We start from the raw sequence: 27,320 nt of genomic DNA, 5'->3' as shown, positions 1-27,320 counted from the left end.
CACATGTTCTAGCAATATTACTGGTTGACTTCTTTTCAGACAGGATATCTTCCTCAGTCCAATGATGCTTCCTTTGTCCTTCAAATGTTGTCGATGCCGTGAGTACAGAGGAAGGAAGAGATAACTTGGGGTGTCTGCTCTCCATTTGTGTACTTTTTCCTATTCTTTGAGAATCATCTCCAGCTGGAGTTCAGGAGACAGAAAATCTGTGGGGACGGGAACCTCCAGCTTATTTCTTTGACAAAATGTTAATTTCTCGCTCACACCCTTTTTCCTGCCAAAGAATGGCCACTTAACCAGGTGATAATCCATTTGATTTCATTGACACCTGGCTGAGGTGCCAGTTTGCCTTTTGTCTCTGAGGAACTGGTTTGTGACTAAAAGAAAAGGAGGACTTGTGGCACCTTAGAGACTAACCAATTTATTAGAGCATAAGCTTTCGTGAGCTACAGCTCACTTCCTCAGATGCATATCGTGGCAGTTTCCACGATATGCATCTGAGGAAGTGAGCTGTAGCTCACGAAAGCTTATGCTCTAATAAATTGGTTAGTCTCTAAGGTGCCACAAGTCCTCCTTTTCTTTTTGCGAATACAGACTAACACGGCTGCTACTCTGAAACCTGGTTTGTGACTGCTTCCCCAGATCTGGAATATGTTTTAGTAACATCATATAGTAGAATATTATAACTTTACATACAATGTTGCCACACATATTTTACCAGGATAATAATGATCAGCAAATCATGAATTTTCAGATGATAGTTTACAAGGCATAGTTTATACAAAATGTATCATAGCCTTGAAAAAAGGGTGGACGTAGTGATGCAGACTGTCACAATTATGTACTGAATAATATATAAAGAATTGTATCTATGCATATTTACTTAGTTTCTAGTTCTTAAAAGGAGGTGAAGGGAAAGCAACATCAGCAACCACAGAAAACTGGTGCTGATGAGTGTTTGTAGCAACATAGGTAGCACATATCAATTAGTGATCACCACAAGTGTGCAGGTCACTTAGGATAATTAACTCTCCCTGTATCCCATTTGGAACCATTTTTAGTTTGAATATAACAGTGTTGTGTTATTCGCTGCAGTCTCCCAGACACCCTTTAATGAACTATAATACCAAAATAATAGAGACAGTTTAGTAGCACTCTGTATTTTTCTGCTCATGCTGTTAGTTGATGCATCACACTTACAAAATTATTCAGATGATAAAAAATAAAATGATATCTTTGCAGAAGGTAGCTGGCAAACCCCTTTATAGTTTTGCACCAGCAGTTCAAATACTAAACAGCCATATCAAAGCAAAAGCTCAAGCAGGAACTTATAGCCATGCTTAGCTAAATGATTAGGCAGAAAGTAGTATATCCTACTTCAGAATTACATAGTAGCTTTAAAAAGCTTCTTTGATGCTTTCATTTGGTGTGTGATTTGCGTTAAACGCATTAAACCTAAAAAAAAGTTGTTAAAGATTGTGACAGCCAAACAAGCCAAACAGATAAAAACACTTCCTGAAACAAGACAAAAAAGTGCTAGTTAAGTTGTACTTTCTAATTCCTGATTTCATCTGAAAGCATCAGAATGTCCTAAGACTTTCACTTTTGCTGAGAATAGTTCTCTCCCCATTCTGTGTCTGCCTCAGTCATATCCTTCTGTAAAATTTTCAAGAGCACCAAAGTGACTTAGGAGCCTACATCCCATTGAGGCACTTAGGCCCTGATCCACAAAGGCAGTGGTTTTCAACCGGTGGTCTGTGGACCCCTGGGGGTCCAAGACTATGTCTAAGATTTCCAAAGGGGTCTACACCTCCATCTGAAATTTTTTAGGGGTCTGCAAATGGAGAAAGGTTGAAAACCACTGATCAAAAGTATTTAGGGATTTAACTCCCATTGATTTCATAGATCTGGGCCTTTGGAGAATACGTTCTATTGAGCTTTAATAAGACTTTGGCTCCTAAATGCCTACGTTACTTTTGAAAATGGGACTTTAGGGCTCATTTTACCTGATGTGAATATTGCAATTGCCTGGTCTGGCAGGTTCACATATAACAGGACCCCACACATTTTTAAATCTCATGCAGTTCTAGGACTCCATATTGTCTGTGATCTGCACACAGGTTTCTCAGAGACTTCAATAGGATTTTATCCTAACACCTTGTCTCTGGATGTGAGGGCATGGATATTTACACTTTAATTCAGATTTAATGTCCTGTATCAATCTTAAGCATCCTTAATGCACCCCTCACCATGGTATCTAGGCACCTTGGTCAAAACTCAGAATAGTCAACTCTAAGGACCATCACTGAAAAAGCTTACAAACAAACTAGATGTTTTTGAATAAAGAAAGTATTAAAAGCATTCTTTACTGTCGAGTAAACATTCTGCCTTTTCTTACATTGGGTAAATACCAGCTTGAGGAAAAAGAGGAGTTTGAGGAGAAATATAAGTGACATCTCTAAAAATCAGAAGTATTAATACTAGTACTAACAGGATTATTAGCTATGTCCTTTGAAACTAGCAGGGCATAGCGTAAAACATGGCTGAACTTCCTTTTTCACTATGGAGCTGGTAGCACTGAATATATGTAATTAATTGGTCTGCTTTCCTTTTCCCAACTATCTTTGCCCATTTCATTTGCATCCCTTTAATGAAAACATCTCACTCTGTGCTTAAAAGGTATGAGATGTGGCAGATAGAAATTGAGCAGGGGAAATTTGGAAGCCTCCGGGAGCAACTTGAGCAGGATGAGGAGGAACTAGAGAGACAGTGCAAAGAGCGGGCAGAACAGAGGATTCAGAAAGAAAAGACTGTAGCCCAGCTGGCAGAACGAAAACAACAGGTTGGAAAAAAGTAAGCACAATAACTGATAATCCGCTTTCCTTTCCCCAACTATCTTAGCCCATTTCATTTGGATATTGGAAAGGTTTCCTAACTCAAAGGATGCTAGTTATGAAGGCTCTTCATGTAGGTACTCACCACAGAATATTTACACAGGGAAATGCAATTAAAGGGGCAACATAAACCAATGGCAACAGTCCACAATCCTACAGCCCTTGGGTAAGCAGAGGACCCCTTGACTTTAGTGGGAGCTGTTCGTACATCAAGACAGTAGGACTATGCCCACTTGATTTTTATTTGTGTTTTGCAGAAAAGAAACGGAAGCCTGGGAGGCGTATGAGAGAAGACATCAAAAAGTAGTCGAAGATGCACACAGGAATCATGAGAAAGCAGCTCAGTTTCTAAAAAAATCTATGTCAAGGTTCCATTAGCTTTTCCCCTTGCTAGTATCATAACACAATATCTGAAATGTGATACCTGATCCTCAGCCTTTAAGAGGAAACATTTTACAGCTAGATTACATTGTGACATTTAACCCTTGTCTACACTAGAAATTTATGTCAATATAACTACATCGCTTAGGGATGTGGATTTTCCACACCCCAAATGACATAGTTATACTGACCTAACCTCTGGTGTAGACAGCGCTAGGTTGACAAGAGGGACACAGCTATCACCTCTCAAGGAGGTGGACTATCTATGCCGATGGGAGAAGCTCTCCCACTGGTGAAGGTAGCATCTTCACTAAGTGCTACAGTGGCATAACAAGTGTAGACAAGCCCTTAGAAATCTCCAGCCATACCACCTAGTGCTGTGATCCTGCCAGGTCTCACAAGCTAAACAGGGACTTGAATAAGAGGCCTCTGAGGAAAATCCAGGTGACTTGTGAAGTAGTGTGGGTGAATCAGTAGTTGGGATCCTTCCTTTTGAGTCTGTTTTGACAATTTTCAGAGTAGCAGCCGTGTTAGTCGGTATTCGCAAAAAGAAAAGGAGGACTTGTGGCACCTTAGAGACTAACAAATTTATTTGAGCATAAGCTCAATGTAGCTTATGCTCAAATAAATTCGTTAGTCTCTAAGGTGCCACAAGTCCTCCTTTTCTTGTTGTGACAATGTCCCACTATGGTCTTAGGGGGCACTGTATTGCTGGAGGAGTTGAGTTTTGAGTTAGATGCACTATCTTGGACACTTGTAGGCTTGTCATTCCCTTTATACTTTTTAACTGGGGAAAAGCTGAATTCCAAATCAGATGATTACCTATCTAAATTACCTCTGAAGTTTCAAATGGATATGGTAGTTTTCACTGTGTCTACTAAAACTGCTGCACAGTGTTTCTTTGCACTGTTTCTGTTACATCTCTGCATTGTACTTCAGTGGTAAATGAGATGAGCTCACTCTGTGTTGCTTTATGTTTTCGTAAATAACTATTGTTAGTTTCTGGCATAAAAATAAAAACTCTTTACAAAATATTTGTAAATCAACTTTACATGTATATTAGAACCTTATACACTGGAAAGGTAATTGTATATTTTCCCTATTATTCTTTAGTTTTTTCTTTGGCAATATGGACAAGATGCCAGAAATTAAGTCCAGTGAATTCATTACTTGACTGTTCTGAGTCTTACATCTCAAGCAAAATATATTGTATCTACTAGAATGGAATCTAGGATCATGGTAGTTAGAGATGGAAAAGACCAACTGGTTAAAAAATGAACCAAATATATTTAAATTCATGTTAATAGTTATGGGATTTTCTCAGGCTTGATTTAGGAGATACCATGTATAAAAAGGCCCATATTTAGGGGTATATTTGTAGTCTGTAAACAATAGAGCAACTTATGCAAGCATCAGCCTTTGTTTCAGTAAATGTCATTGTATATCTTTGGTTATATAACCAACACCTAAATCTTTACTATATTTTTGTGGCTAGATGTTGATCTCGATATGGAATACACCTACTGGTAGATACTCAAAGTTTAAGAAAATATATTGTTGAACAAACAATCTTTGTGGCCCTTTGAAACTTAAGTGGTTCTAAGTAGAAGAGTCCTCCAACTGTTCTATTTTACTGGACCCGTTATCATATAAACACAGTGTAACCTACAGGAGGAATGTTTGGCAATGTTAACAATTACTGTTTGCCAGGTTAGCCATTTTAATGGTGAATGCTTCACAGCAGGACATGAACCTGAAAGGCTTTATTCTACCAACAGAATTCATCAGAAAGAAGCAAAGGAAGAACTGAAAACTCAGGAGCATATGGAAAAAAGGATGCAAGCTGTGCTGTCTCTGAAAAACAACATAACTTCCAATAGGGTACCTCTACGACTGCTAAGATTAGTAGTGATGCAATTGATTCTCTGGAGTGACAGATTTTAATGCAAACCATTTCAATCATAGAATATCAGGGTTGGAAGGGACCTCAGGAGGTTATCTAGTCCAACCCCCTGCTCAAAGCAGGACCGATCCCCAGTTTTTGCCCCAGATCCCTAAATGGCCCCCTCAAGGGTTGAACTCAGACCCCTAGGTTTAGTAGGCCAATGCTCAAACCATTGAGCTATCCCTCCCCCCAATATTCAGCTTGCCCCTGGTATAACATGACCTAGGAGTCTAGCCACTAAAGGTTACAGAGTCAGACTCACCAGGGCCGGCTCCAGCATTTTTGCTGCCCCAAGCAGCAAAAAAAACACAACTTGCCGCTGAACGGGGAGGCAGAGTGATGGTGCAGCCGCCGAATTGCTGCCAGCGACTGAAAAAGATGGTCCCCGCCGCCAAATTGCTGCCAAGCGCAAAATGCGCTGTGACGGAGCGGCCGCTGAATTCCAGCCACCGCCGAGGGCAGATTGCCACCCCAGAGCCCGACGTCGTCGCCCCTTTACATTTGCTGCCCCAGGCACCTGCTTGGTTCGCTGGTGCCTGGAGCCGGCCCTGAGACTCGCACGTCCAAATTCAAATACCCTCACTCTCATTGAGTAAGTACCTTATTCCAAGAGCAGTTCACTGCCTTCAGTGGCACCACACCTAGACTACAGTATTCCATGAGTAAGGGTGTCAGAATCTGGCCTAGAGGGTGGTTGACTGTATTGCTCTTAATACAGAAATACTTTACAGTATATTAAAATAAAACATTTAACATAACATAACAGTTAAACTAATTTAAACCAACAGGAAAATGAAGAAATTCAGATTTAAGGCTATCATAATCTTACTTGTTTGAATCTATATATTCCAGAGTCTGAAAAGATGGTCTTAACTAGCCACTGATTGTATTATAACCACCAATGCCTGCCACACATTGTTGCATAGAGTAACTTGTTTCAGGGGAGGGCCCTGGAGAAGGAGGTTGGAGATCAACAGACATGGTTCATGCATTTAGTCCTGACCCAGCCACAGCTCTTTGCCAGGAGCAGAAGTAATCTGTGTGAGCTAGGGATGCAATTGACTCAAATATTGCAAATAAAATCAGGTACAATTAAAGGATTTTCAAAAACCAAACAAACCCAAAGGCAAGTTCAACTATTAAAAAGAAGAAAGCAACCTCTTGGTAGAAAAATCCACCATCAATTTGTAAATAGAGAAAGGGACTAAAATCAGAGTCCATATTGTGTGAGTAAAATATGTAACTGTTATTTGCATGACTTTGTAGGAAACCCTTCGAACCCTCCAGCTGAGGGACAAAGCAAAGGCTCTTGAGGCAAAAAAGCAAGAGATGAAGATGAGAGGGAATATTCTGGCAGAAGGAGGCGATGTCACCAAGGAGATTTTTCTCCATAAACAACGTGTTGAGTTAGAAAGGCACAAGCAGTAAGCAGTCATTTCTTTGTATACGTTTTACTCCAGGTCGATACTCATACAGGAGTGAATCGTCACCTCACTCCACTTAGAAACTGAAAACATGAAATCTATATTGCTGTTAGCCTTGCTACCCCAGGGAACTGAACTGATTCTTGGAGTCTTGTGTAGCTAGAGACTGTCAATCCAAATCCTCAAATCATATGAACTGGCAAAGCTTTATTGACTCAAAGAAGCTAGGTTGATTTATATCAGTTGAGGATTTGGCTCAACTGTTTTTCCTTATAGTTTAAAAAAGTGTGAAGGAGTCACTGGTTCAAATCCAAACCATGACCCTAACCTGCCACTGCATCTGTGCAGGTATAACTTACCATGCATAAAGAGACCCATTGAAGTCAGTGGAGCTCTGCATGGGAGTCAGCCCACATGGATTGAATTGAAGGATCGGGGCCTTTGTTTGTTAAGACCAAAATTGTTGCCATCTAAGGGTGACTAGTGGCCCACATAAATAGGTATGAAGTTTTGTCCATTCTCTGGCCAGGTGTCCATGTCCTGAAAACCACCCCAAGCAGATGGAAGTGGAACTCTTATTGGTAGATGTACCAGTGAGGCTGTGGATGACTGGCCAGGGAGACTGAATTGAGCTATAGCTCACGAAAGCTTATGCTCAAATAAATTGGTTAGTCTCTAAGGTGCCACAAATACTCCTTTTCTTTTTACTCTGAAACCTTTAGAAGTGAGCCTCTAGGTTAGGATTGAAGCAGATTGAGGAGGCAGTGTGGGGACTAATCACTAATGCACTAGATATCCATAGAAATAGGAGACTTCAGTCTTAGGAGATGTGAACCCGCCACTTTCACTAGCACTAAATGCATATTATAAAAATTAATGAATAAACATTCTGCAGGAGTTATGGATACTCTGTCCTTGAAAAGACTACCTTATTTTTTTAGGTTTAAACCTTCATCTTTTTCACTATTTCCCCATGTAATTTACATAGCAGTCCCAGTGTGGATCACATGTTCTGCTAGACTTGCTATTGGCTATACATGACAGTATGTTCCTCACAACAGTTCCTTTCTAATTTCAGCTATCACTCTGCTAACCTGCTATTTCTCTGAGTGCCTTTGTTTTGATCTTAGTCCTTTCTTCCCATAACAGAGATGATCTGTGCTCTATCTCCTATCTGAATCTCAACCTGAGCATATGTCCCTGAATTATTTGCAGAATAATTAATTCTTTAACCATTAGAATCTGTAATTTAATTTGTACTGTTCAATTTCAAAAAGATAGCAAAATTCCATATCAAATGTGATTTAGGGCTAATATGATGTTTTGCTATTAAAGTTTCTGTAGACTGCACAGTAAACTCATGAACTAATTGTACAGAAGAAAGATGGTCTTTAGGTAAGGCACAGCACTGGGAGTCAAGAATCCTCTGCCATTTCTGGGACTGCTACTTTCCATGCCTCAGTTTCCCCAAATGTAAACTGGAGGTTATGTCACATAACTGCAAGGATAAATTAACTGCTGATAAAGCAATTTGCAATATATGAGTCAATATATATGTGCAAAAGATTATAATGTCCTGCCTATATTTAGAATAAGCAATCATTTACACACAAATCAGTTGAAAATGTAAACCTCAGAAGCTAATTGAATCTTTACTATAAATAATTTCTGTTTCTGAAAATTATATAGAACCTAAAGGAATATAGATGAAAGGAATAGAAATAGCAATTTTTCCTGTAGATTCTGTTAATTCCCTTCTCAACAGAATGGCCCCACCCACACACTCATTTTGTTAGCTTAGGTTAATCACCGTAGACTGCTAGCTAAAGTCTGTACTTTAAAGAGACATGGCTTCAAAATCAGATAATTTCAGACAGAAGTGTGTTTTCTATTGCTACAAGTAATATTTAAGATTACTATAACTGAAAGAGTATAGAGAAAAAATGTCTTCCAGCTTTTTCAGTTTGTTTACTTTGTGCATTGACTACACTTTGGTTATGCTCAGTTTCAACAATATTTGTGTTGGTCTTTGATACAGCACAGGGAAGACAAAGAACATTTTAAAATATAAGAAAATGTTATTGCAAAAATCACAGAAATTGTCAGAGGGATTTAGGGGCAGGCATAGGATCTCAAATTACTTCTCTATTTTTAAGGTACTTATATGATCTCCACTACCATGGTATCCGAGCACCTCAAACTTTGTACTGTATTTATCCTCACAACATTGCTGTGAGACAGAGTTGTACTAGAACTACTAAAAGCACTAGAACTGCTAGTATTGAAACTGAGGCATAGAGAGACTGAGGGCTTGTTTACATAGCATGGCAATGCGCATTACGGGGGTATGATTTCTAAAGCACGCTAACATGTTCTGTACTAATTGTTCCATGTAGATCCTGCTGGTGTACACTAAAAATTACCTACTGTGCTTTAACATAGTATTGTTGGGTACTTTTAGTATGCACCAGCACGATCTACAAGGACCAATTAGTGTGCTTTAAAAAAAATCACACCTCTGTAGTGCGCAATGATATACTGTGTAGACATGCCATAAGTGAATCACTCAAGGTCACACAAAGTCTATGGCAGAGCAGAGATTTGAACCTGCATCTACCAAGTCCCAGGCTAGTGGCCTAGTCACTAGACAGTCCTCCTTTGAGTTCTTTTGTTATAAACTGACTAGATCTCAAGTTTACAATATCCCATTAAAGGATAAAGTCTAAGTGAATCGAGAACATTACAGTTTGAAAATCTTACATCACTTTCAGCCTTGGGGAATGGGCCCTGATATCCTTCCCAAACAAGTCTTTTTAAAAGTCATAATTGAAAATATTTAGTCTGTAGAAATATGTAGAAATCATAAAAATCCCATATTATCTTGATATACACGGATCATCACTGCACTATAAATTAAGGGCTCAAAAAATGAACCCTTTGGTAGTATTGTTAGTGCACAGCAATGGCTTCTTTCTTACTTTCTTTCTGGTTTCTGTTTGTTTTTTTAATTCTTTAATACAGAGAATTTACAGAACAGCAGAAATCTAGAAAAACTGAGATTGTAGCTCGGATTTTGCAAGAGGAAGCATATGTAGAGAAGCAGAAAAAACATCAAGTTTGGGCAGAAGCACTTAGGAGTCAGGGTAAACTTCAGGATTCCTTACGGTGGAGAATCAAAACATGGCAGTATATTGAGAATGCCTGTGAAGATCCAGCTGCAACAGTACTGCAGGTAAGCAATGCTATTATACCTAAGTACCTTTAGAGAACTGGTCAAATGTTTTAGGGCTGCTGTTATCAGAGTGGCAGGGGAAATAATGTTTGTTCACCGCTGAAAAGGTATAGTTTGAGTTGGTGGTTGTAAAAAAGCATTTGCATTTGCTAGAGCCTGGTGCTGTACAGTACAATATGAGCAGGCAATGGGATAGTTTCCCCATTAGATCTCTCAATAGCCATCAGTCTCAGTCTGCTAGTCCAGTTCTGACACTCTCTTGAGATGGAACACTTCCTTATTTAACTCAGAAGTAAAATGTAGTTGTAGACTTAGTTTCAGATTAGCTTGTCCCAAGTGACAAATACAGCTCTGTTTGGAGCCTCTCCACGCAGCTTTTACATCAGGCAAGTGGGGTAGTTCTTTCAAGACTTGTGATCCTCCTAACCAATGCCTACAAGTATTTTACCTCCATAATATTCCAGGCTTTCGCTGGCTCAGAGAGGAGGAGTGTGGACTTTTGTCCCCAACTTAGATCCTCCCATATGACTTCTTGTCTGGTGTAGCTCTGTTATTTAAAAGAAAGAAAAGAAAGGAAAAATGTATCTGCCAGTGAAAATAGGCACAGTACAACCGTTGTTAAAAACAACACATGAAATTGGGCTGCATCATTTATTAGAGGTTGAAGCAGCTTCCTGGCAGTACACATTAATGAATACCCTTATGCCTGAACATTAGTTTCCAACCTACTAACTCCTGCAATTCACATGATGATGTGATTTCTTGTAACATACGGTTTTCACTGTGCACAATGTCTTCCAGATTAATTAGCATAAAACAGTCCCAGACCTCCATACTTCATAGTCTATTAAAACATTATTAAGTGTCTGTTCTTACGGTATTGCTGCTGGAGTAAAACAATAGTTCCTTGGAATTTTGCTCCTGTCTCATTGTAGAAGTCTTGGCGTACTCCATCAGCTTGTTCCTTAGTTGATGACAAATCTAGTTCTGTGGTGGATTTTTCTGAAAAAGCATTGCAAGATACGATCCATGAAAATGATGATAAAGAGGCGAGTCAGACTCTAGCTGAGCCAGAGTTTACAGGACTTTGGAGTCAAGAATGTAACTTATACAAGGTAAAACTTTTAATTTCTCATCTTATCCCCTGCATTTTTCCCAGTAATTGGCCTTCTCACTGTCTTTAGAAGTTTTCTGACTCTTGCTATCACCATGTGAATGTGCACTCAAAGCCTTGCATGAAGAATTCATTTGAAAGTTTTGTTTTAAAGAAGGTACCTGCACATGTAAATCTTCATAGAACCACTAATGTGTTAAAATACTTATCAGTCAAAGCAGTTGAAGTTTGCCACTATATTCTCATACTGTTTGTTCCCTTATATAGAGAAAATTAACTGGCTTAGTTTTAGTTCCAAGATTTGTGGAGACATATATCACTTCATGTTTGCTGGCTCGTTTGACTTTTAAAACTGAACATGACATTCTGTTGAGCTGGTAATGAAGATCATTTCATGTAGAAAACATTTTTTTTTACTTAGTGCTTGGCATAGAAAGCACATCTTTCAGTATAGCAAAGTAACAACATTTAGGGCTCTGATCAGAAATAAATAATGTACATATGCAAAGTGGAAATTGATGTTTTCATAATGCTGCCAAGCACTTGTACATTTTACCAAGGCACATACCTTCCATAGATCTCTTTTTTAAGTCACATGTGACCTTGAGAGTAGACTTTAGCATCAAAGGGCACCGTCAGTAAAAATGTATTCTCTTTCTATGGAAAAAATAAATTGGAATCAAAGCTGAGATGGCTATAAAGTTAGTTGACTTTGTGGAGCAGTCAGTCACTCTGGAAGTCAGAAAAAGACTCACTTTAAGTGGGGGAGAGGCAGTATTACTGTATACAATAGTCAGAACATAGTGTTGCCCAGGTGCAAAGTACAAAACAAGTGGAAGTTGGGAGGCTGAGTTCCAGCTGAAGGGAAGTAGCAAAGAAAGAAGCCAAACAGGGTTGACAAGATTCCAGTCACAGGCTCCTCTACCAACTATGGCTTTCTTCTCTTACAAAATATCCTTTATGAACACCTCCAATCAGTTATTTATAGCCCCCGAAGTCCTTGCTTGTTGAAGTCAAGAGAGTTGCACGTCAGGGATAAATTTGGCTCACAGTGTTTCAGATGAACTGGTATGTGTAATAAGATCTTAGCACAGCCTTAACCTGGTAAGCTTAATTCAGTTCCAAAGCTGAATCTTAGCACAATAGGTTCACTGGAAAGAAATCCCAATATTTTGCAGTGTTTGTAAATTTCTGTAGATGACTAAATCTTTGCATTTACAATTCCAATTAAATCATTATTTTGTTTAATTGATTGATGGATGTTGGCCTCTCTGTAATGCTTGCCAGTTTGCAAGTAAACAACATGGAGACAACATAGGCCAGTGTAAAAGTGCTGAAGCAGTTTCTCATTCAATGGCAACAGTATGAATTTCTCTCATATTTCCATTAAGCCAGTCCTACGGTTCATACTAAGGGTCAGGTTTTGCTCTTAGGTATATCAGTGTAAAGCTGAAGTAAATCCACTGACTACAATTTACTGTTAACATAAATCCTGTTCCAAGCTTCCCTCTGTTGAGATCATTTTTCCCAAGGTGCTTTGAGAGCCTTGGCTAACAGGCATCATGAAGTGCAAAATATTCCATTTTTGATTCTAATTTCTATGTATACACTGCACTGTCTATCATGTGACCAATTAAACACTATATGTAGTCACCCTGGAAAGCAGTACAGACCCACACCATGAAATGGACATGCTTAACAACAGGAACCATTCTTGAAGTTAATGGAGCCACTCCAGATACATTCTGATGTAGCAGATGGCAGTGTCTGTCCCTCTGTCTCATTGACACAAGTAAGGGTGTTTTGCCTGGTTGAGGGCTGTGTAAGGTCTTCTTGATTTGCCCTTGTATTTTCTGAATGTCTAACCTCTTTGCAGTGGTAAAGAGATTTTCACGTCCAGATGCTGATAACCCAGAATCTCACATTCACTCTTTACATTATGTTAAATCCAGAGAGTGAGAGGCGGGTGTGCAGCTGTCAACATTTTGTTGCATTTTGGCTGGTAGGCAGCTGGGTTTCTGACTCCCTCCTACTCAGAGACTGGATTTATTTATTTATTTTTCACTATATAAAATGTGTTTATAGTGTTGTGACATTACCCAGGGTACAATCTGGATCGATGAACATGTGTCCTCCCAGATCTCCAACCTGGGGTGCCTTTTACACTGCTTGGCTGTGAGAGCTACCACTTGTGGTCTGCTCTTACACACCTTCCAGCATGTAAATTACTCCCAGATATACTGCAAGACTTCTATGGCCAGCCACCCTTGAATTACACTGCAGAGCATCACCAGCAAATTCCCAGACCCGGACTTTCCCCCCGAATTGTGTGTCTTGTACTGCACAGCTTTCTCCTGGACAATAAAAGTTCATATAAAGTCTATCATTTTATTAATAGAAAATGATATGCACAAATCCTGTTATCCCAAATGGAGGTTCCCAAACACTTCAATCCAAACATACTGCTCTAGATAAAACAGTAAAACCAAGTTTATTAATTACAAAAAGACAGATTTTAAGTGATTACAAGTAATGAAGCATAAAAGTCATAATGGTTACAAGTAAATAAAGAGTAAAATGCAACTATAACTAACTTAACAAGCTAAGTGATTTCAAAGCAAAGGCTTCTCTCACCATATGTTCTAACAGTCTTACTGTCTGAATTCTTTCAGTCAGGATCCCTCCCCCACTCCAAAGCTGTTTCCTTTGTTCTTCAAGTGTTCTGGAAACCCTGGGTAGAGAGAAGGGAGGAATACTTTGGGGCGCCTTCTATCTCTTCTTACAGTCCTTTCTCTTCTTCGAGAATCATCTGCAGTTGAGGTTCAGGAGACAAAAGTCTGTGTTGACAGGAACCTCCAGCTGTTTCTTTTGTCAAGATGTAGATTTTTGACCACTTCCTCTTTCCTGCCAAAGAATGGCCACTTAACCAGGTGGTAGTCCATTTGATTTTGTTGACTCTTGGCTGAGGCGTTGGCGAAACTTTTGTCTCTAATTGCATCATTTTTGACTATTTTCCACTTGCTTAAACTGCAGGCTATAGTTTGGTAACCAGCAACAAACTGCCATTTGGGCTGTTAGCTCAGTTTGGAATTGAAACAAGGGTGGAGAGGATCAGAAACGGTACATAAAATTCCTCCTCAGTTGATTGTCCCATAATGATTATCATTATGTGGATGGAACTTCTGGAAGAATGCTAGTAATCAGAAAGAGAGCTTAAAATGAGAGGGATGAATGCCTAAATATCTAGTTCAACACTTCCTATCTGTTCAGTTCACTGCCACTTTACCTCTTATACAGACGACAGTTTTCAGTACTTGTATTCAGCTATTCCTCTCCTTGACTCTTTAAATGTAAAAAGAGAAAAACCTAAATTATCTAGAGTAGTTGAGAAATGGCCCAAACCACACACTTCCTTGTTGTAACTATATTGGAATTACACACATGTTCAAAACTGTGCAGGCACATTTTCTTCATGCTTTTGAAAAATTGGACCTATAGTCTTTTTCTTTTAAATGATAGCTTCTTTAGCTTTTCCTAAAAGGGCCAAATTCTACTTTCTGATAAGTTTATCCATCGCTGTGGAAACACCATGCAAGCATCTGAGAGCAGATTTGGCAAATATGCTTTGTTAACCTACAGTATCATTTTCTCTTCTTACTTTCTAGTCTAGAGAATACGTTGAGCCTGATTTTCAAGAGGCCTCAGATTAGCCTTTAATTTTGAATGCATAACCATTTGTCTGTCTACATGCTGCATTTGCACATACAAATCAACCGATTATATACCCAGCTATCCAATCAGTGCTGCTAATTAAAATATGAAAACTATGTTTTCTGGAACGGATTTAAGGCACAAATTTGTAAGGTCAAAATTTGGGTTCTGTTCTGAAAATTTGATGGAATACAAGAGTGTACAAAAAAATCTCTGAACTATGGTTTCTTATCAATAAATTACCATTTTTATTGGCTTCAATTATTAGATGCCAAAAGATGAAACAGATCCAAAGCCACTAGGTGCAAGTAAACTGGAAAGAAAGATTTTCACTGAAAACTTGGAGAAACTTCAAAGTGGAATTATTCGCAAACAAGTTGTGTCCGGTCGTGAATTTAAGGGGTGTCCTTTTTATAGCAAACCAAGTCTTATTCACTTCAAGGTTGGTGCATATTTTGCATTGTGGCTTTGTGTATTTACTGTATGTACAAACCAGTGTCTCAGTCAAAAGCACATTGCAATCAAAGGCAAGACTCCCATCGACTTAAATGGGCTTTCAGACTTTTAGGAATTAAGTCAGAAAGGTCAGCACATAATCTGAACCTGCCTGAGGAGATAAAATTATATGTGGTTCTTGTTAGGCTATGTTCCATGCTAATCAATTAAAAGTAAATTACTTAACGTAATAACTGTTTCAAGAGTATGTGGTATAAATACAATATTAATGTAATAAAAAGCTGCTTAAAGAAAGTCTTGTATCCCACTGTCAAATATAATTTAATTATTAACAGGAACAAAAGCTTTCTAGTATTCAACACGTCACATTCTCCTCCCCTTTCCCCCCTCTCCCACCATGCGCTGTCACCTCTTACAGAGCCAATTTCCAGGCCATTGTGAAATGTTCCCCAAATAGGCACACTTTAATGACTATTTTGTAGCATCAAATATGAACTCAACTTTTCGGCCAGCCACATCCGTATTCATGGTCAGTGCGCCAAAGTTTATTCCTTCAAGGCACATGGGTAAGCTATGTGGTGGGTACATAACTGATGAACAGATATATAGCCCATACTTCCCAACCTGTATGCCCTGCTCTGGAATACCTCCTAGTATGGAGGACTGGGCTCTCCGTGGGTGTAGAGTGATGGCAGAATTGGGGTGGAAATATCCTCCCTCATGCAGCCTTTCTGCTGTGGCTTTTCATATACATGGGAGGAAATACATAGTAGGACAGGGCTGGTTCTAGTCCTAGCTCTTCTTCATACTTTCTGTGTGATCTTTGGCAAATTACTTCAGTTCCTTAATGCTACAGTTTCTTTATCTGCAAAAGGAAGATAATACTTCTCAACAGATACCATATATGCAGGATTCTTGCTTCAGGGTGTTAACTCCTTAGCAAACTTCTCTAGCTCTTCGGTATTTTTATGCTTGAGGGCAGGTGGAACATGTGCCAAGCCCCCTATTAGCCCCTGCTATTATAGCTCTTTAATTTTACCAGTTCATTACAATGCTTCCCTTCTCAGTTTTTTGAGAACTAAATATGTTTTACTTAAAGATTTTGATATCCCTTATGAAGCTTTGAACTGGTGGCTTCTCAGCAGTGAATTTCAGAAATCATTTGGCTATATTGGACAGTACCATTTCCTCATTTAAAAACATGCCCAAAGAAAACAGTGAACATGGTAGAAAAGTAAAGTGGCTGTATCCAAGCGGACACACAACTCTCTTAAAGTGTCAAACTGAAGTCATGGTTCTGGCACAATGCGAGAAGTCTTTGTAAATCTTAAAGTGCATTATCAACAAGACTGAAAGCACTGCCTTTATGTGCCCTGTCCTTTGGCAAACACTCCAGTGATCATTTCATATTTCTTTTCATATGGAAGTAAACAAAGGATGACAGCCTCATAAACAGATGAGGGCCAGAGGAAGAAATCTTTTTACCTTTTCCTGTTGTGGCTGGAGTTTCATACACAATTTTAGTAATAAATTATTAGCTCATTCCAAAAATATGGTTGGCGTGAAGTTCCTATTACTTCAGTAAGGTTCACATGGCCCAATTTTCACTCAGTAGCTTCTACTGGTGAGTATGGAGCACATTTGAAAATCCGGTCACTCCACATGCCTAAAGGCTGCTGAGCTTTTTTGAAAATCTTATTCTAATTGTGGGTGCTGAGCACTTTTAAAAATCTGACCATTAGATTACATGTGAGATTTAAAAGTATCCCCATGTTTAAAAAGACCAGCAGATCAGCTGTTAACTCTTTTGTAGTTTCCCCTATTCCATTGTTACTTCTCTTTTTATTTGCAGAATAATTTTTATTTCCTTTACTGTGACTGCAGGCACACTAACTGACTGGGAGCCCCCTTCTTAAGAGTCCCAGATGAATCAGTGAATTACTACTATGCTACCTGCACCTTTTAGTAGGATGATGTATAATAGATGGTATTCATATTTGTAAACAATTTGCAAATTAGTGTTAATCTACTGTTGGGTAATTATTTAGTTTTCCTTGTTAATAATATGTAATTAATTGATGATAGTGTGCCTATAAAATACAATTCTAAAAGGCAGTGAATAATACCTAACACTTGCATAGCATTTATAATTTTCACAATTCCATTTGAAGTTAGTGGGAACTGCAGCTACACAATCCCACCTTTAGAAGCGGGACCCTTAGGCCTGGGGAAGGATATGCACTGGGGAAATTTCCTCTAAATCCTAACCAGTTTTTAAAAACTAGCTGGAGCCATAGTGTAGACCATAGTTTAATGACTGATTTCAAAACTGCTTCAGAGTTTCTGGTTCTCAGTCTTGTGCTCAGAGCACTAGACCCTGAATCAAACTTTAATGTAATAATATTCTTATATGCATTCACTGCAGGCAACAAAAAAATGGCTTGGAAACATCAAGTTGTGCACACAGCTGGCTAACACTACCACATGATCCTATTACTAGTTCCCACCTCCTCCTTGCTGTTTGTTGTTCAGTTGTGTCTCTTGTCTTAAATTGGATTGTTTGGGGCAGGAAAGCTTCCTAAATGTGTTTGTACAGCACTTAGCATAAAGGGCCATGATCCTGATGGGGACCTTCAGATGCTACTGCAGTACATGTTGTAAAAAAAAAAATCATTATCACATGTGAAAATGCTACCAGCTCCATGGAGGTGTGATTGAATCTGTGTGCTATTTCTAGGATTTTGATGTAGGTAAAACCTACAAAAAGAAGATAATTTTGATAAATGCATCCTACAGTGTTAACTTCTGCAAGCTGGTGGGAGTCAGTGAGCATCTCAAGGATTTCATCAATATTCAGTAAGTAAACAGGCTCAAAATCTGAGAGGATGACTTATTGCAGCCTTAACATCAAAACAATCGGCTAAAGTTACAATCAGGAAGCTATTGTATTTATTGCATTTATATTTTATTCTCAGTAGAGTCAGTTCTGTTAAATAGAGCTGTAAAAAATTACCTTCCAAAACAAATCTCATCTCCCTTTGCTATTTCTTCTTCCTTTTCCCATCTCTCATTTATGTCATGTACAGTATGAAACCATAGCATCAAGATCATTAGATCCCTTATGTGAACCCTCCACCCTGCTTTAAAAATGTGCTAATGGGATTTTATTTACTACCATCCACTCCAAAACGGAAATTGCAGCAGATATAACGTCTCTGCTGAGACTTGGGGGGGAAAATGGGTGGCTAAAATTAGGAATCTAAATCCAAATGTAAGCACTTAAACATGAGGCCTGGTTTGCAATAGTTCTCAGTACCATTCATTTCGGTGCCTGGACACAGAATTAGGAGCCTCACTTCAGGCATCTATTTTTTTAAATCTTGGCCTGTGCTCTTTGGCAAGATGACCTGTCAGTTGTTGACTGTTTTTACAGAAATGTGTTGAATAAAATCACTGTACCCAACATGTTCAAAATATCAGGACCCCACTCACAGTGGTACCTTTGGTCATTTGTTCCAATCCTGCAGAGGCCTCATGCATCCTAGTTTATGAAATGAGGCTCAAAGGTTGGCCATAAGTAATACCCTTAAATCATGGAATTCTATACTGCATACTCTCCCCACCTTTCCAAAGCCTGCAGAAACCTCACGGTGCAACTAACATGTAAGTATAGCACTGTGGGATTTCAGAGGGAGCGATCACATAAGAGGGAGTATGAATGAATGAGTTGCTGCTCTATTCACCACACTCCCTCTCCAAACCCAGTGACTCTCTGGCCAGTAAATACACCTCTACCCCGATATAACGCTGTCCTCGGGAGCCAAAAAATCTTACTTCGTTATAGGTGAAACCGTGTTATATCGAACTTGCTTTGATCCACCAGAGCGTGGAGCCCCGCCCCACTGGAGCGCTGTTTTACTGCATTATATCCGAATTTGTGTTATATCAGGTCACATTATTTTGGGGTAGAGGTGTACCACAGAACTTAGGGCTCCATCCTGCAAAGTATTAACCTGTGAGCTTAACTTTGAAGTTAACTGGCTGGTGGCATGTGCCTAAGTGTTTTGCTGGTACAGGGCCAGGATACTCCGTACAGTAACTCCTCACTTAACATTGTAGTTTTGTTCCTGAAAAATTGACTTTAAGCAAAACAATGTTAAGTGAATCCAATTTCCCCCTAAGAATGAATGTAAAATGCAGGGGGCGGTGGGGGTTAGGTTCCAGGGAAATTTTTTTTTGCCAGACAAAAGACTATATATATATATATATATATATATATATATATACATACACATACATACATACACACACAGTATAAGTTTTAAACAAATAATTTAATACTGTACACAGCAATGATGATTGTGAACCTTGGTTGAGGTGGTGAAGTCAGAGAGTGGGATAGAATCATAGAATATCAGGGTTGGAAGGGACCCCAGAAGGTCATCTAGTCCAACCCCCTGCTCCAAGCAGGACCAATTCCCAGTTAAATCATCCCAGCCAAGGCTTTGTCAAGCCTGACCTTAAAAACCTCTAAGGAAGGAGATTCTACCACCTCCCTAGGTAACGCATTCCAGTGTTTCACCACCCTCTTAGTGAAAAAGTTTTTCCTAATATCCAATCTAAACCTCCCCCACTGCAACTTGAGACCATTACTCCTCGTTCTGTCATCTGCTACCATTGAGAACAGTCTAGAGCCATCCTCTTTGGAACCCCCTTTCAGGTAGTTGAAAGCAGCTATCAAATCCCCCCTCATTCTTCTCTTCTGCAGGCTAAACAATCCCAGCTCCCTCAGCCTCTCCTCATAACTCATGTGTTCCAGTCCCCTAATCATTTTTGTTGCCCTTCGCTGGACTCTCTCCAATTTATCCACATCCTTCTTGAAGTGTGGGGCCCAAAACTGGACACAGTACTCCAGATGAGGCCTCACCAATGTCGAATAGAGGGGAACGATCACGTCCCTCGATCTGCTCGCTATGCCCCTACTTATACATCCCAAAATGCCATTGGCCTTCTTGGCAACAAGGGCACACTGCTGACTCATATCCAGCTTCTCGTCCACTGTCACCCCTAGGTCCTTTTCCGCAGAACTGCTGCCTAGCCATTCGGTCCCTAGTCTGTAGCTGTGCATTGGGTTCTTCCGTCCTAAGTGCAGGACCCTGCACTTATCCTTATTGAACCTCATCAGATTTCTTTTGGCCCAATCCTCCAATTTGTCTAGGTCTTTCTGTATCCTATCCCTCTCCTCCAGCGTATCTACCACTCCTCCCAGTTTAGTATCATCCGCAAATGTGCTGAGAGTGCAATCCACACCATCCTCCAGATCATTTATGAAGATATTGAACAAAACTGGCCCCAGGACCGACCCTTGGGGTACTCCACTTGATACCGGCTGCCAACTAGATATGGAGCCATTGATCACTACCCGTTGAGCCCGACAATCTAGCCAGCTTTCTACCCTGGGATATTTCCCAGGGATTGCCTTAGTGCTAAATGATAAACTAGCAATTGGCTGAGCCCTCAAGGGGTTAACTCGTTGTTAATATAGCCTCACACTCTACAAGGCAGCAGGAATGGAGGGAGGGGAGACAGCGACAGGCACCCAGTGTGTGAGAGGGAGATGCGCATTTCCCCTTTAAGTAGGCTGACCCACTCTTAAGTTCACTGCCTTGTTAAGTTAATCAGCAAACTGAGACCACAGCTGCTGCCAGGAAGCCCTCTCCATCCTAAGCCCTCTTGTGTGTCCCCCTGCTCTATGGAGATGGGGTAAGTGGGGTCCGGGAGCAGGGGGGGACACCCTGACATTAGCCCCCCTTATCTCCTCCCCCAGCAAGCAGGAGGCTCGGGGAGCAGCTCCAAGGCAGAGGGTAGGAGCAGTGGCTTTTGCACGGGGAACTTAGGGGAGTGGGGAGCTGCCAGTCCACCCTGGTTCCAAGCCCCCACCAGCTAGCTGCACCGGGCTGCTCTTCCCGTAAGCAGTGGACAAAGCAGGCGGCTGCCGACATTATAAGGGAGCATTGCACAACTTTAAACGAGCATGTTCCCTAATTGATCAGCAATGTAATAACGAAACAACATTAACCAGGATGACTTTAAGTGAGGAGTTACTGTATCTTGCACCTGCATGTATTAATTTCCATTTGGCACACTGGGAACCCCACTAGAAGTGTTACAAAGTACTGGCTCCGCAAAGCGACTGATAGCCACTGAGCCACAAAGACATTGCAGAGGGATTTCAACCCTGCCTTGGTCCCCTGAGAGTACTGAGGTTTAGGCATTCCCCATGATCATAACACCACATGTGCTTGGGAGCACACAGACCCTCCCCTACCAAAGGGAAATGGTATGGATTTTAAGTATCGGGGGGAGCCACGTTAGTCTGTATCCACAAAAACAACAGCAAGTCCGGTGGCACCTCAAAGACTAATGGATTTATTTGGGCATAAGCTTTCGTGGGTAAAAACCCACTTCTTCAGATGCATCAAATTTTTACCCACGAAAGCTTATGCCCAAATAAATCCATTAGTCTTAAGTTGCCACCGGACTCCTTGTTGGTATGGATTTTAAACAGCCATTAAGGTGCAGAAATTGTAAAGTACTCTTTTGCATAGAAGGAGATGCCATGTGCATTTATGTGCACGCATACATAAGAAGCGAGAACATTTCCTGATTCTGCCTCTTCTTTCTATTCCCAGACTTTTTAGCTAGGGTGCATATCATAGAAATAGCTTTTAACTGTAACAGAAGTGTATCTGGGATAGAAATGGGAAGGCTTGAAAATTCCCATAGTCCTAATTAATATTTCAGTCAAGCTTTTGCTGGGCACAAGCTGCCTATAGTGATTCTCCTGTTAATATATTGTGAAAGCATATAAAATAATTCAATCTGAACATAATATATAGTATGTTTCAAGCTTTCCCTAAGCAAAACACTTAAAAATGCAATTCTTGTTGCCTTTAAATACAGTGCAACTTTGAAGAGATCCATCCTATTGATTGACGTTTGTGTATTTTGCCTTCTTGGAAATAACTTGCTTTGGAGTAAAATAAAATGTGACTAGAAAAATTATCAGGTACATAAGAATGGCCATACTGGGTCAGACCAAAGGTCCATCTAGTCCAGTATCCTGTCTTCCAACAGCGGCCAATGCCAGCTGCCCCAGAGGGAATGAACAGAACAGGTAATCATCAAGTGATCCATCCCCTGTTGTCCATTCCCAGCTTCTGGCAAACAGAGGCTAGGGACACCATCCCTGCCCATCCTGGCTAATAGCCATTGATGGACCTATCCTCCATGAATTTATCGTGTTCTTTTTTGAACCCTGTTATAGTCTAGGCCTTCACAACATCCTCTGGAAAGGAGTTCCACAGGTTGACTGTGTGTTGTGTGAAAAAATACTTCCTTTGTTTGTTTTAAACCTGCTGCCTATTAATTTATTTTGGTGACCCCTAGTTCTTGTGTTAAGGAAGTGTTATTTATTCCTTCTCATATTTACCTTCCCCACACCAGTCATGATTTTATAGACCTCTGTCATATCCCCCCTTTAGTCATCTCTTTTTCAAGCTGAAAAGTCCCAGCCTTATTCATCTCTCCTCATATGGCAGCCGTTCCATACCCCTAATAATTTTTGTTGACCTTTTTTGAACCTTTTCCAATTTCAGTATATCTTTTTTGAGATGGGGCGACCACATCTGCACACAGTATTCAAATTGTGGGTGTACCATGGATTTATATAGAGGCAATATGATATTTTCTGTCTTATCTATCCCTTTTATAGCTCTTTGGAGTCCGCCTGGGACTTAACTATCTTGAGTAGTTTTGTATCATCTACAAATGTTGCCACCTCACTGTTTACCCCTTTTTCTAAATAAGTTAAATAGGACTGGGCCCAGTACAGACCCCTGGGGGACACCACTATTTACCTCTTTCCATTCTGAAAACTGACCGTTTATTCCTATCCTTCATTTCCTAATTCCTACCCTTTGTTTCTGGTAATTACATGAAGGTCTTTAGACAAGATAGAATTTAATTTCACATAGTTCCTTCCATATTCTAGGTATTTGAAAATGCCTGCCTTAACTGATTTCTTTTTAAAGACACCTAAGGGAGTTAGATGCCCACTTTCCACTCACACATTGGTGATAAGATGATTTGTTATAATTAACTGCACAGAAAAGCACTGGAGTTTATAGACATGGACCAGAATTTTCAGAAGGGCTCAGCAGCCACAACTGAGACCAGATTTTAAGATCCCAATTAGGCACCTCAATAATTGGTCAGATTTTCAAAGGAGCCTGGCATCCAGCAAACTGAGCACTTTTGAAAATCTGACTATTTACTTAGGTTCCTACAGGGGAGTTGATTTTTCTTTTTTCTCTGAAAATCTGGTTCCAGTTGTGGGTGCTGAGCATTTGAAAATCTGGCTGATGTAGGGTAACAGATTCCTGCTCCAAATATCTTGCAAGCTAAATAAACAGACAAAAGAGTGAGGAGGGATGGGGCATGAGAATTATCTGACTTTTTGTTTTATCTAAAATCATTAATATTCCATGCCAGTGTGAGGGGAAAAAATTACATGGTCTTGCAAAATGAGGATTAAGAGAATATTAGTAAATCTAACATGCCCATCTCTGTAGTATCTGATAGTGATCGTGAACAAGGGGCTAATCCAAAGCTCATTGAAGTCAATGGAAAGACTCCTATTCGCTTCAGTGGGCTTTGGTTCAAGCCTTAATTAATACTTCTATTGTTTCTTACTTAATATATCAGGCACTTTGAAAAAGGCAAAGAACCGCTCTGGTAATTAGCGAAAAGGGACCTGAGTTTCTGTCTGGGCTACCGAAAGGGATTTTACATTAACATAGGCAAAAAAATTTCTGTCAGCTGCCATCCTCTGTGGTATGGCTCAGGTTAACTTCCTCATTATTGGTAGTTCATATGAAAGGCTAAGATGAAAAGAGCTGATGAAATAAAGGAATAGAAATCTTTACAACAAAGATCATTTAAATAGAAATTTCTAGGGATGTCTACATCAATTCTTTAACATAATATTGATAATAGATTATGTAGCAAAATATTTTGTCCAGTTGGGACAGATTCCAATAAACGACTATATTGATAAATTCCTTTGTATACCTATGAATCAGCAAATGAGAGCATCCTAGGTCTGTTTCTTTTTAAGCATGGGCTAATCTTAGATTAAGATGTTCTGAACCCAAGAATTCAGTAACTTTAATTTAAAAAAATACCAAGGAAATATCACATTTATTTGGAACTCTATTAAACCAAACAAAAGAAGACCAAATATAATCAGGCTTAAAAGTGAAAAAAGCCAGCATTGTGTGTGTAAATGCTATTTATTAACAGATGAAACAGCTTGAACCAAACTTGCTTGCTTTGCATATAATTGAATTTAAAAGTTGCCAACTCTTCAGGCTAACCTGAGGAAATAGTTTCTGTCATTGATGTTTCTGTTGTACCCCAGTGAAGTGACACAAAATATTGCCCACTGAAATGAACAAGTCATGTTAATACAATAACTGATTTCATACTCGAGAGATTCTATTTTACAGCTCACTGCCCTCTGCCACTTTGTAGTGATAGGCTGTGCTTTGAATTTCTAGCCGCCTCAATAAGATAAGCCATGGTGCTTAACAAACCAACCCCCATCCTTTCAGTCCCTACAACAGTGTATTGGAATATCAACAAGATACAGTTACTGAGTGAGCACAACCTCCTTGAGAGCTAAAAGTTCTGAATTCAATCTGCTGTAGAAGCTCTTGTTAAATTTTACCTCTTGCTTTCAAATATCCTTCTCAGTACAGCCTTTCATGGCCCTTTGCAATTTTAATTTAATTTAACACATTTTGAATTAGAAATAGGACATTTGACTCTATTGACTAGTTTAAGCTATTACAGTGTCTTGAACATTGTCACATTCATTGTTAAAGGGGAAGAGGTTGGATGCTGAACAATTTAGTCACAGACTCATGGAGAAACAGATGCAAATTTGACCCCAGTTCAAGAAAGCACCTAAGCACATGCTTAATTTTAAACATGCTTAAGTGCTTTCCTGAATAGGAGTCTAACTTTATGCCAGCTTTGGAGTCTACTGTACATTGATCTAAACTTTGAACCAATTATTTTAACTATTAAGACTTCTTAATTAAAATTAAATGAATACACTTTTTTATGGATTAGGAAAGCCATTTTCTTACACATCTTTGGATGCTCTTGAGGATTGGTTATTTTTTTTCTTTATTTAGCATGTTCATTGAATTGCATATTTAATTCAACATTTCTGATATGTGATTGAAATATAAATTACAACTTGCTAAAAATCCTAAATCTTACCTTGGTATAATAGGTTTGTCAAAGTACCTTCCAATTTCAAATTAAGCTTCAGGTACTGTGAGCAAAGTACGTTAATGCAGTTTTTGGGAAACTGCATGGAAAAATGTCTGAATTAATTTAGGTTTCAAAAACTAAATTATACTCTTTCCCCTTACATTTACCAAGTAGCTAGCTAGAAATTTTACCTATATATCTTTTTTCCAATAAGACTGTGTAAGATAATATACTAATTGCTTGTACAGCACAGATCACGTTTGTAAAAGAGGCTGTGTAATGCTTTACCTTATCTCAAGTAGAAAGCCATAGATTAACAATTTATTACTCCAACCAATTTTTGCCAAGCATTCGGAAACTACTGAGTAAATCAAAGCTGTCTTAATAGCTGACTTACCTACCTTCCCTTAAGAGAGTCGCACATGTGGATTTTCTTCCACTGTTAGAATTTTTTCATAAGGCAGGCAGTTATATACTTTGTGTTTTAAAAATAATACTAGTGATAGAGAGTATTTCCACCAAAGGACAGCTATGTTCTCATGCTAATGGACATACTACACTGCACATGGGAGTCATCAATCAATGAGCAAGTTCAAAACAAACCCGTTTATAACTAGAATATGTGTTCCAATTATATGGGTTGTATGCATGCACACATGGCCCATGGCAGCATGGAGTGTCTCCCTCGCTGCTACTTCTAGCTATTGCCAGGTCAAACTGCCTCAGGCAGTTGCTACTCCCTCATGGGCAGATCTGAGGGCCAGTGGATCCAAGGAGTTCACAGACCCCTGACCCACCACTGGGAGTCCTCATCCCTCTATATGTTCCCACAGAGTAGTCTGCCCAGGAGCTCAGCACACAAAGGGTAGCTCTGGAGTCATCCTGGACATGATCCTGCATCATCTAGGTTAATGGGAGTTTTTTCATTGACTTGAATAGGAGCAGACTCAAAACCCCATGTAGCTACCCATATGGAAAAGGGCTGTAGAACTCAATATGGATGTAACCAACATGGTTCCTTAGATATTACTCCAAAAGCCTCTAGAATGTAAGAGTCTTAAAGAGAGACATTCTGTAGAATTCTATAGCAGGGACAGAATTCTCCATTAAGTTTTATAGGACCATTCAAAACCCCAGTTTGAAAGGATCTCAGTTTCTATAATATCCTGTAGGAATTTTCCATAAGGGACTCCATAGCTGTCCACACTACTCTCCCTCATCACACACACACACACACGAACTGCAATAATGCAGACGTGTTTAGGGGTGCAAGGAGATACAGTGTGAATGAATGTACGTAATATGGTGAAGTAGTAAACATTGCAGATGTTTGGACCTTGATGTTGATTACTCTCCAATGAAAGGTCATCATCTTTGCCATTTACAGGCTGCACTGGCTGAATTTAGGCTACCTTTGCGGTTGAGGGTCCTTGCTAAGAGCGAAGATTAGTCCAGCAAACTTTCTCTAGACTGTAAGCATGTTTCAACCCCAGAACCTTGAATGGTGTTCCCTTTTTTCAAGTGTGATTGGAGGAGGATTTTTTTAAAATGTGCCTTTAATAAGATTAGTTTTTCTTATGATTTAAGGTGTGTTTCTAACAGTGCCAAGATAGTCCAGCTTGCCTGGGAATTCCCCTTACTAATAATATCCAGTTATTTCATTTGCTTAGTTTCCATCTTCTCTGGCATGTTGCCAGAACAGACCCTCAGCTGTGACTCACTAGCAGTACTTAGAATGCAGCAGCTAGATTTCTTGTCTCATAAATCCTGTTTCAGTCACAATTGAAAAGAAGTTTAATGGTCTCACTGAAGTCCCTGG

The 27,320-nt window shown here is 39.6% G+C and overlaps 1 protein-coding gene across 1 annotated transcript in view; it reads left to right on the top strand.

The window, feature by feature from the left end:
• The window catches only part of CFAP74 (cilia and flagella associated protein 74), a 103,663-nt gene that overhangs the window by 28,288 nt on the left and 48,055 nt on the right, over positions 1 to 27,320 (top strand). The window contains exons 7-14 of the mRNA XM_084651623.1: positions 2,680 to 2,853; positions 3,152 to 3,262; positions 5,054 to 5,156; positions 6,487 to 6,644; positions 9,666 to 9,876; positions 10,812 to 10,991; positions 14,970 to 15,143; positions 17,895 to 18,013. Coding sequence (XP_084507749.1) covers positions 2,680 to 2,853; positions 3,152 to 3,262; positions 5,054 to 5,156; positions 6,487 to 6,644; positions 9,666 to 9,876; positions 10,812 to 10,991; positions 14,970 to 15,143; positions 17,895 to 18,013 — 1,230 coding nt within the window. The remainder of the gene's footprint in view (positions 1 to 2,679; positions 2,854 to 3,151; positions 3,263 to 5,053; positions 5,157 to 6,486; positions 6,645 to 9,665; positions 9,877 to 10,811; positions 10,992 to 14,969; positions 15,144 to 17,894; positions 18,014 to 27,320) is intronic.

This window comes from Lepidochelys olivacea, assembly GCF_965140295.1.
Source record: "Lepidochelys olivacea isolate rLepOli2 genome assembly, chromosome: 18".
NCBI classification, from domain to species: Eukaryota; Metazoa; Chordata; order Testudines; family Cheloniidae; genus Lepidochelys; species Lepidochelys olivacea.
The sequence above is the reverse complement of the archived record's forward strand: the minus strand, read 5'-3'. Positions and strand labels throughout refer to the sequence as shown.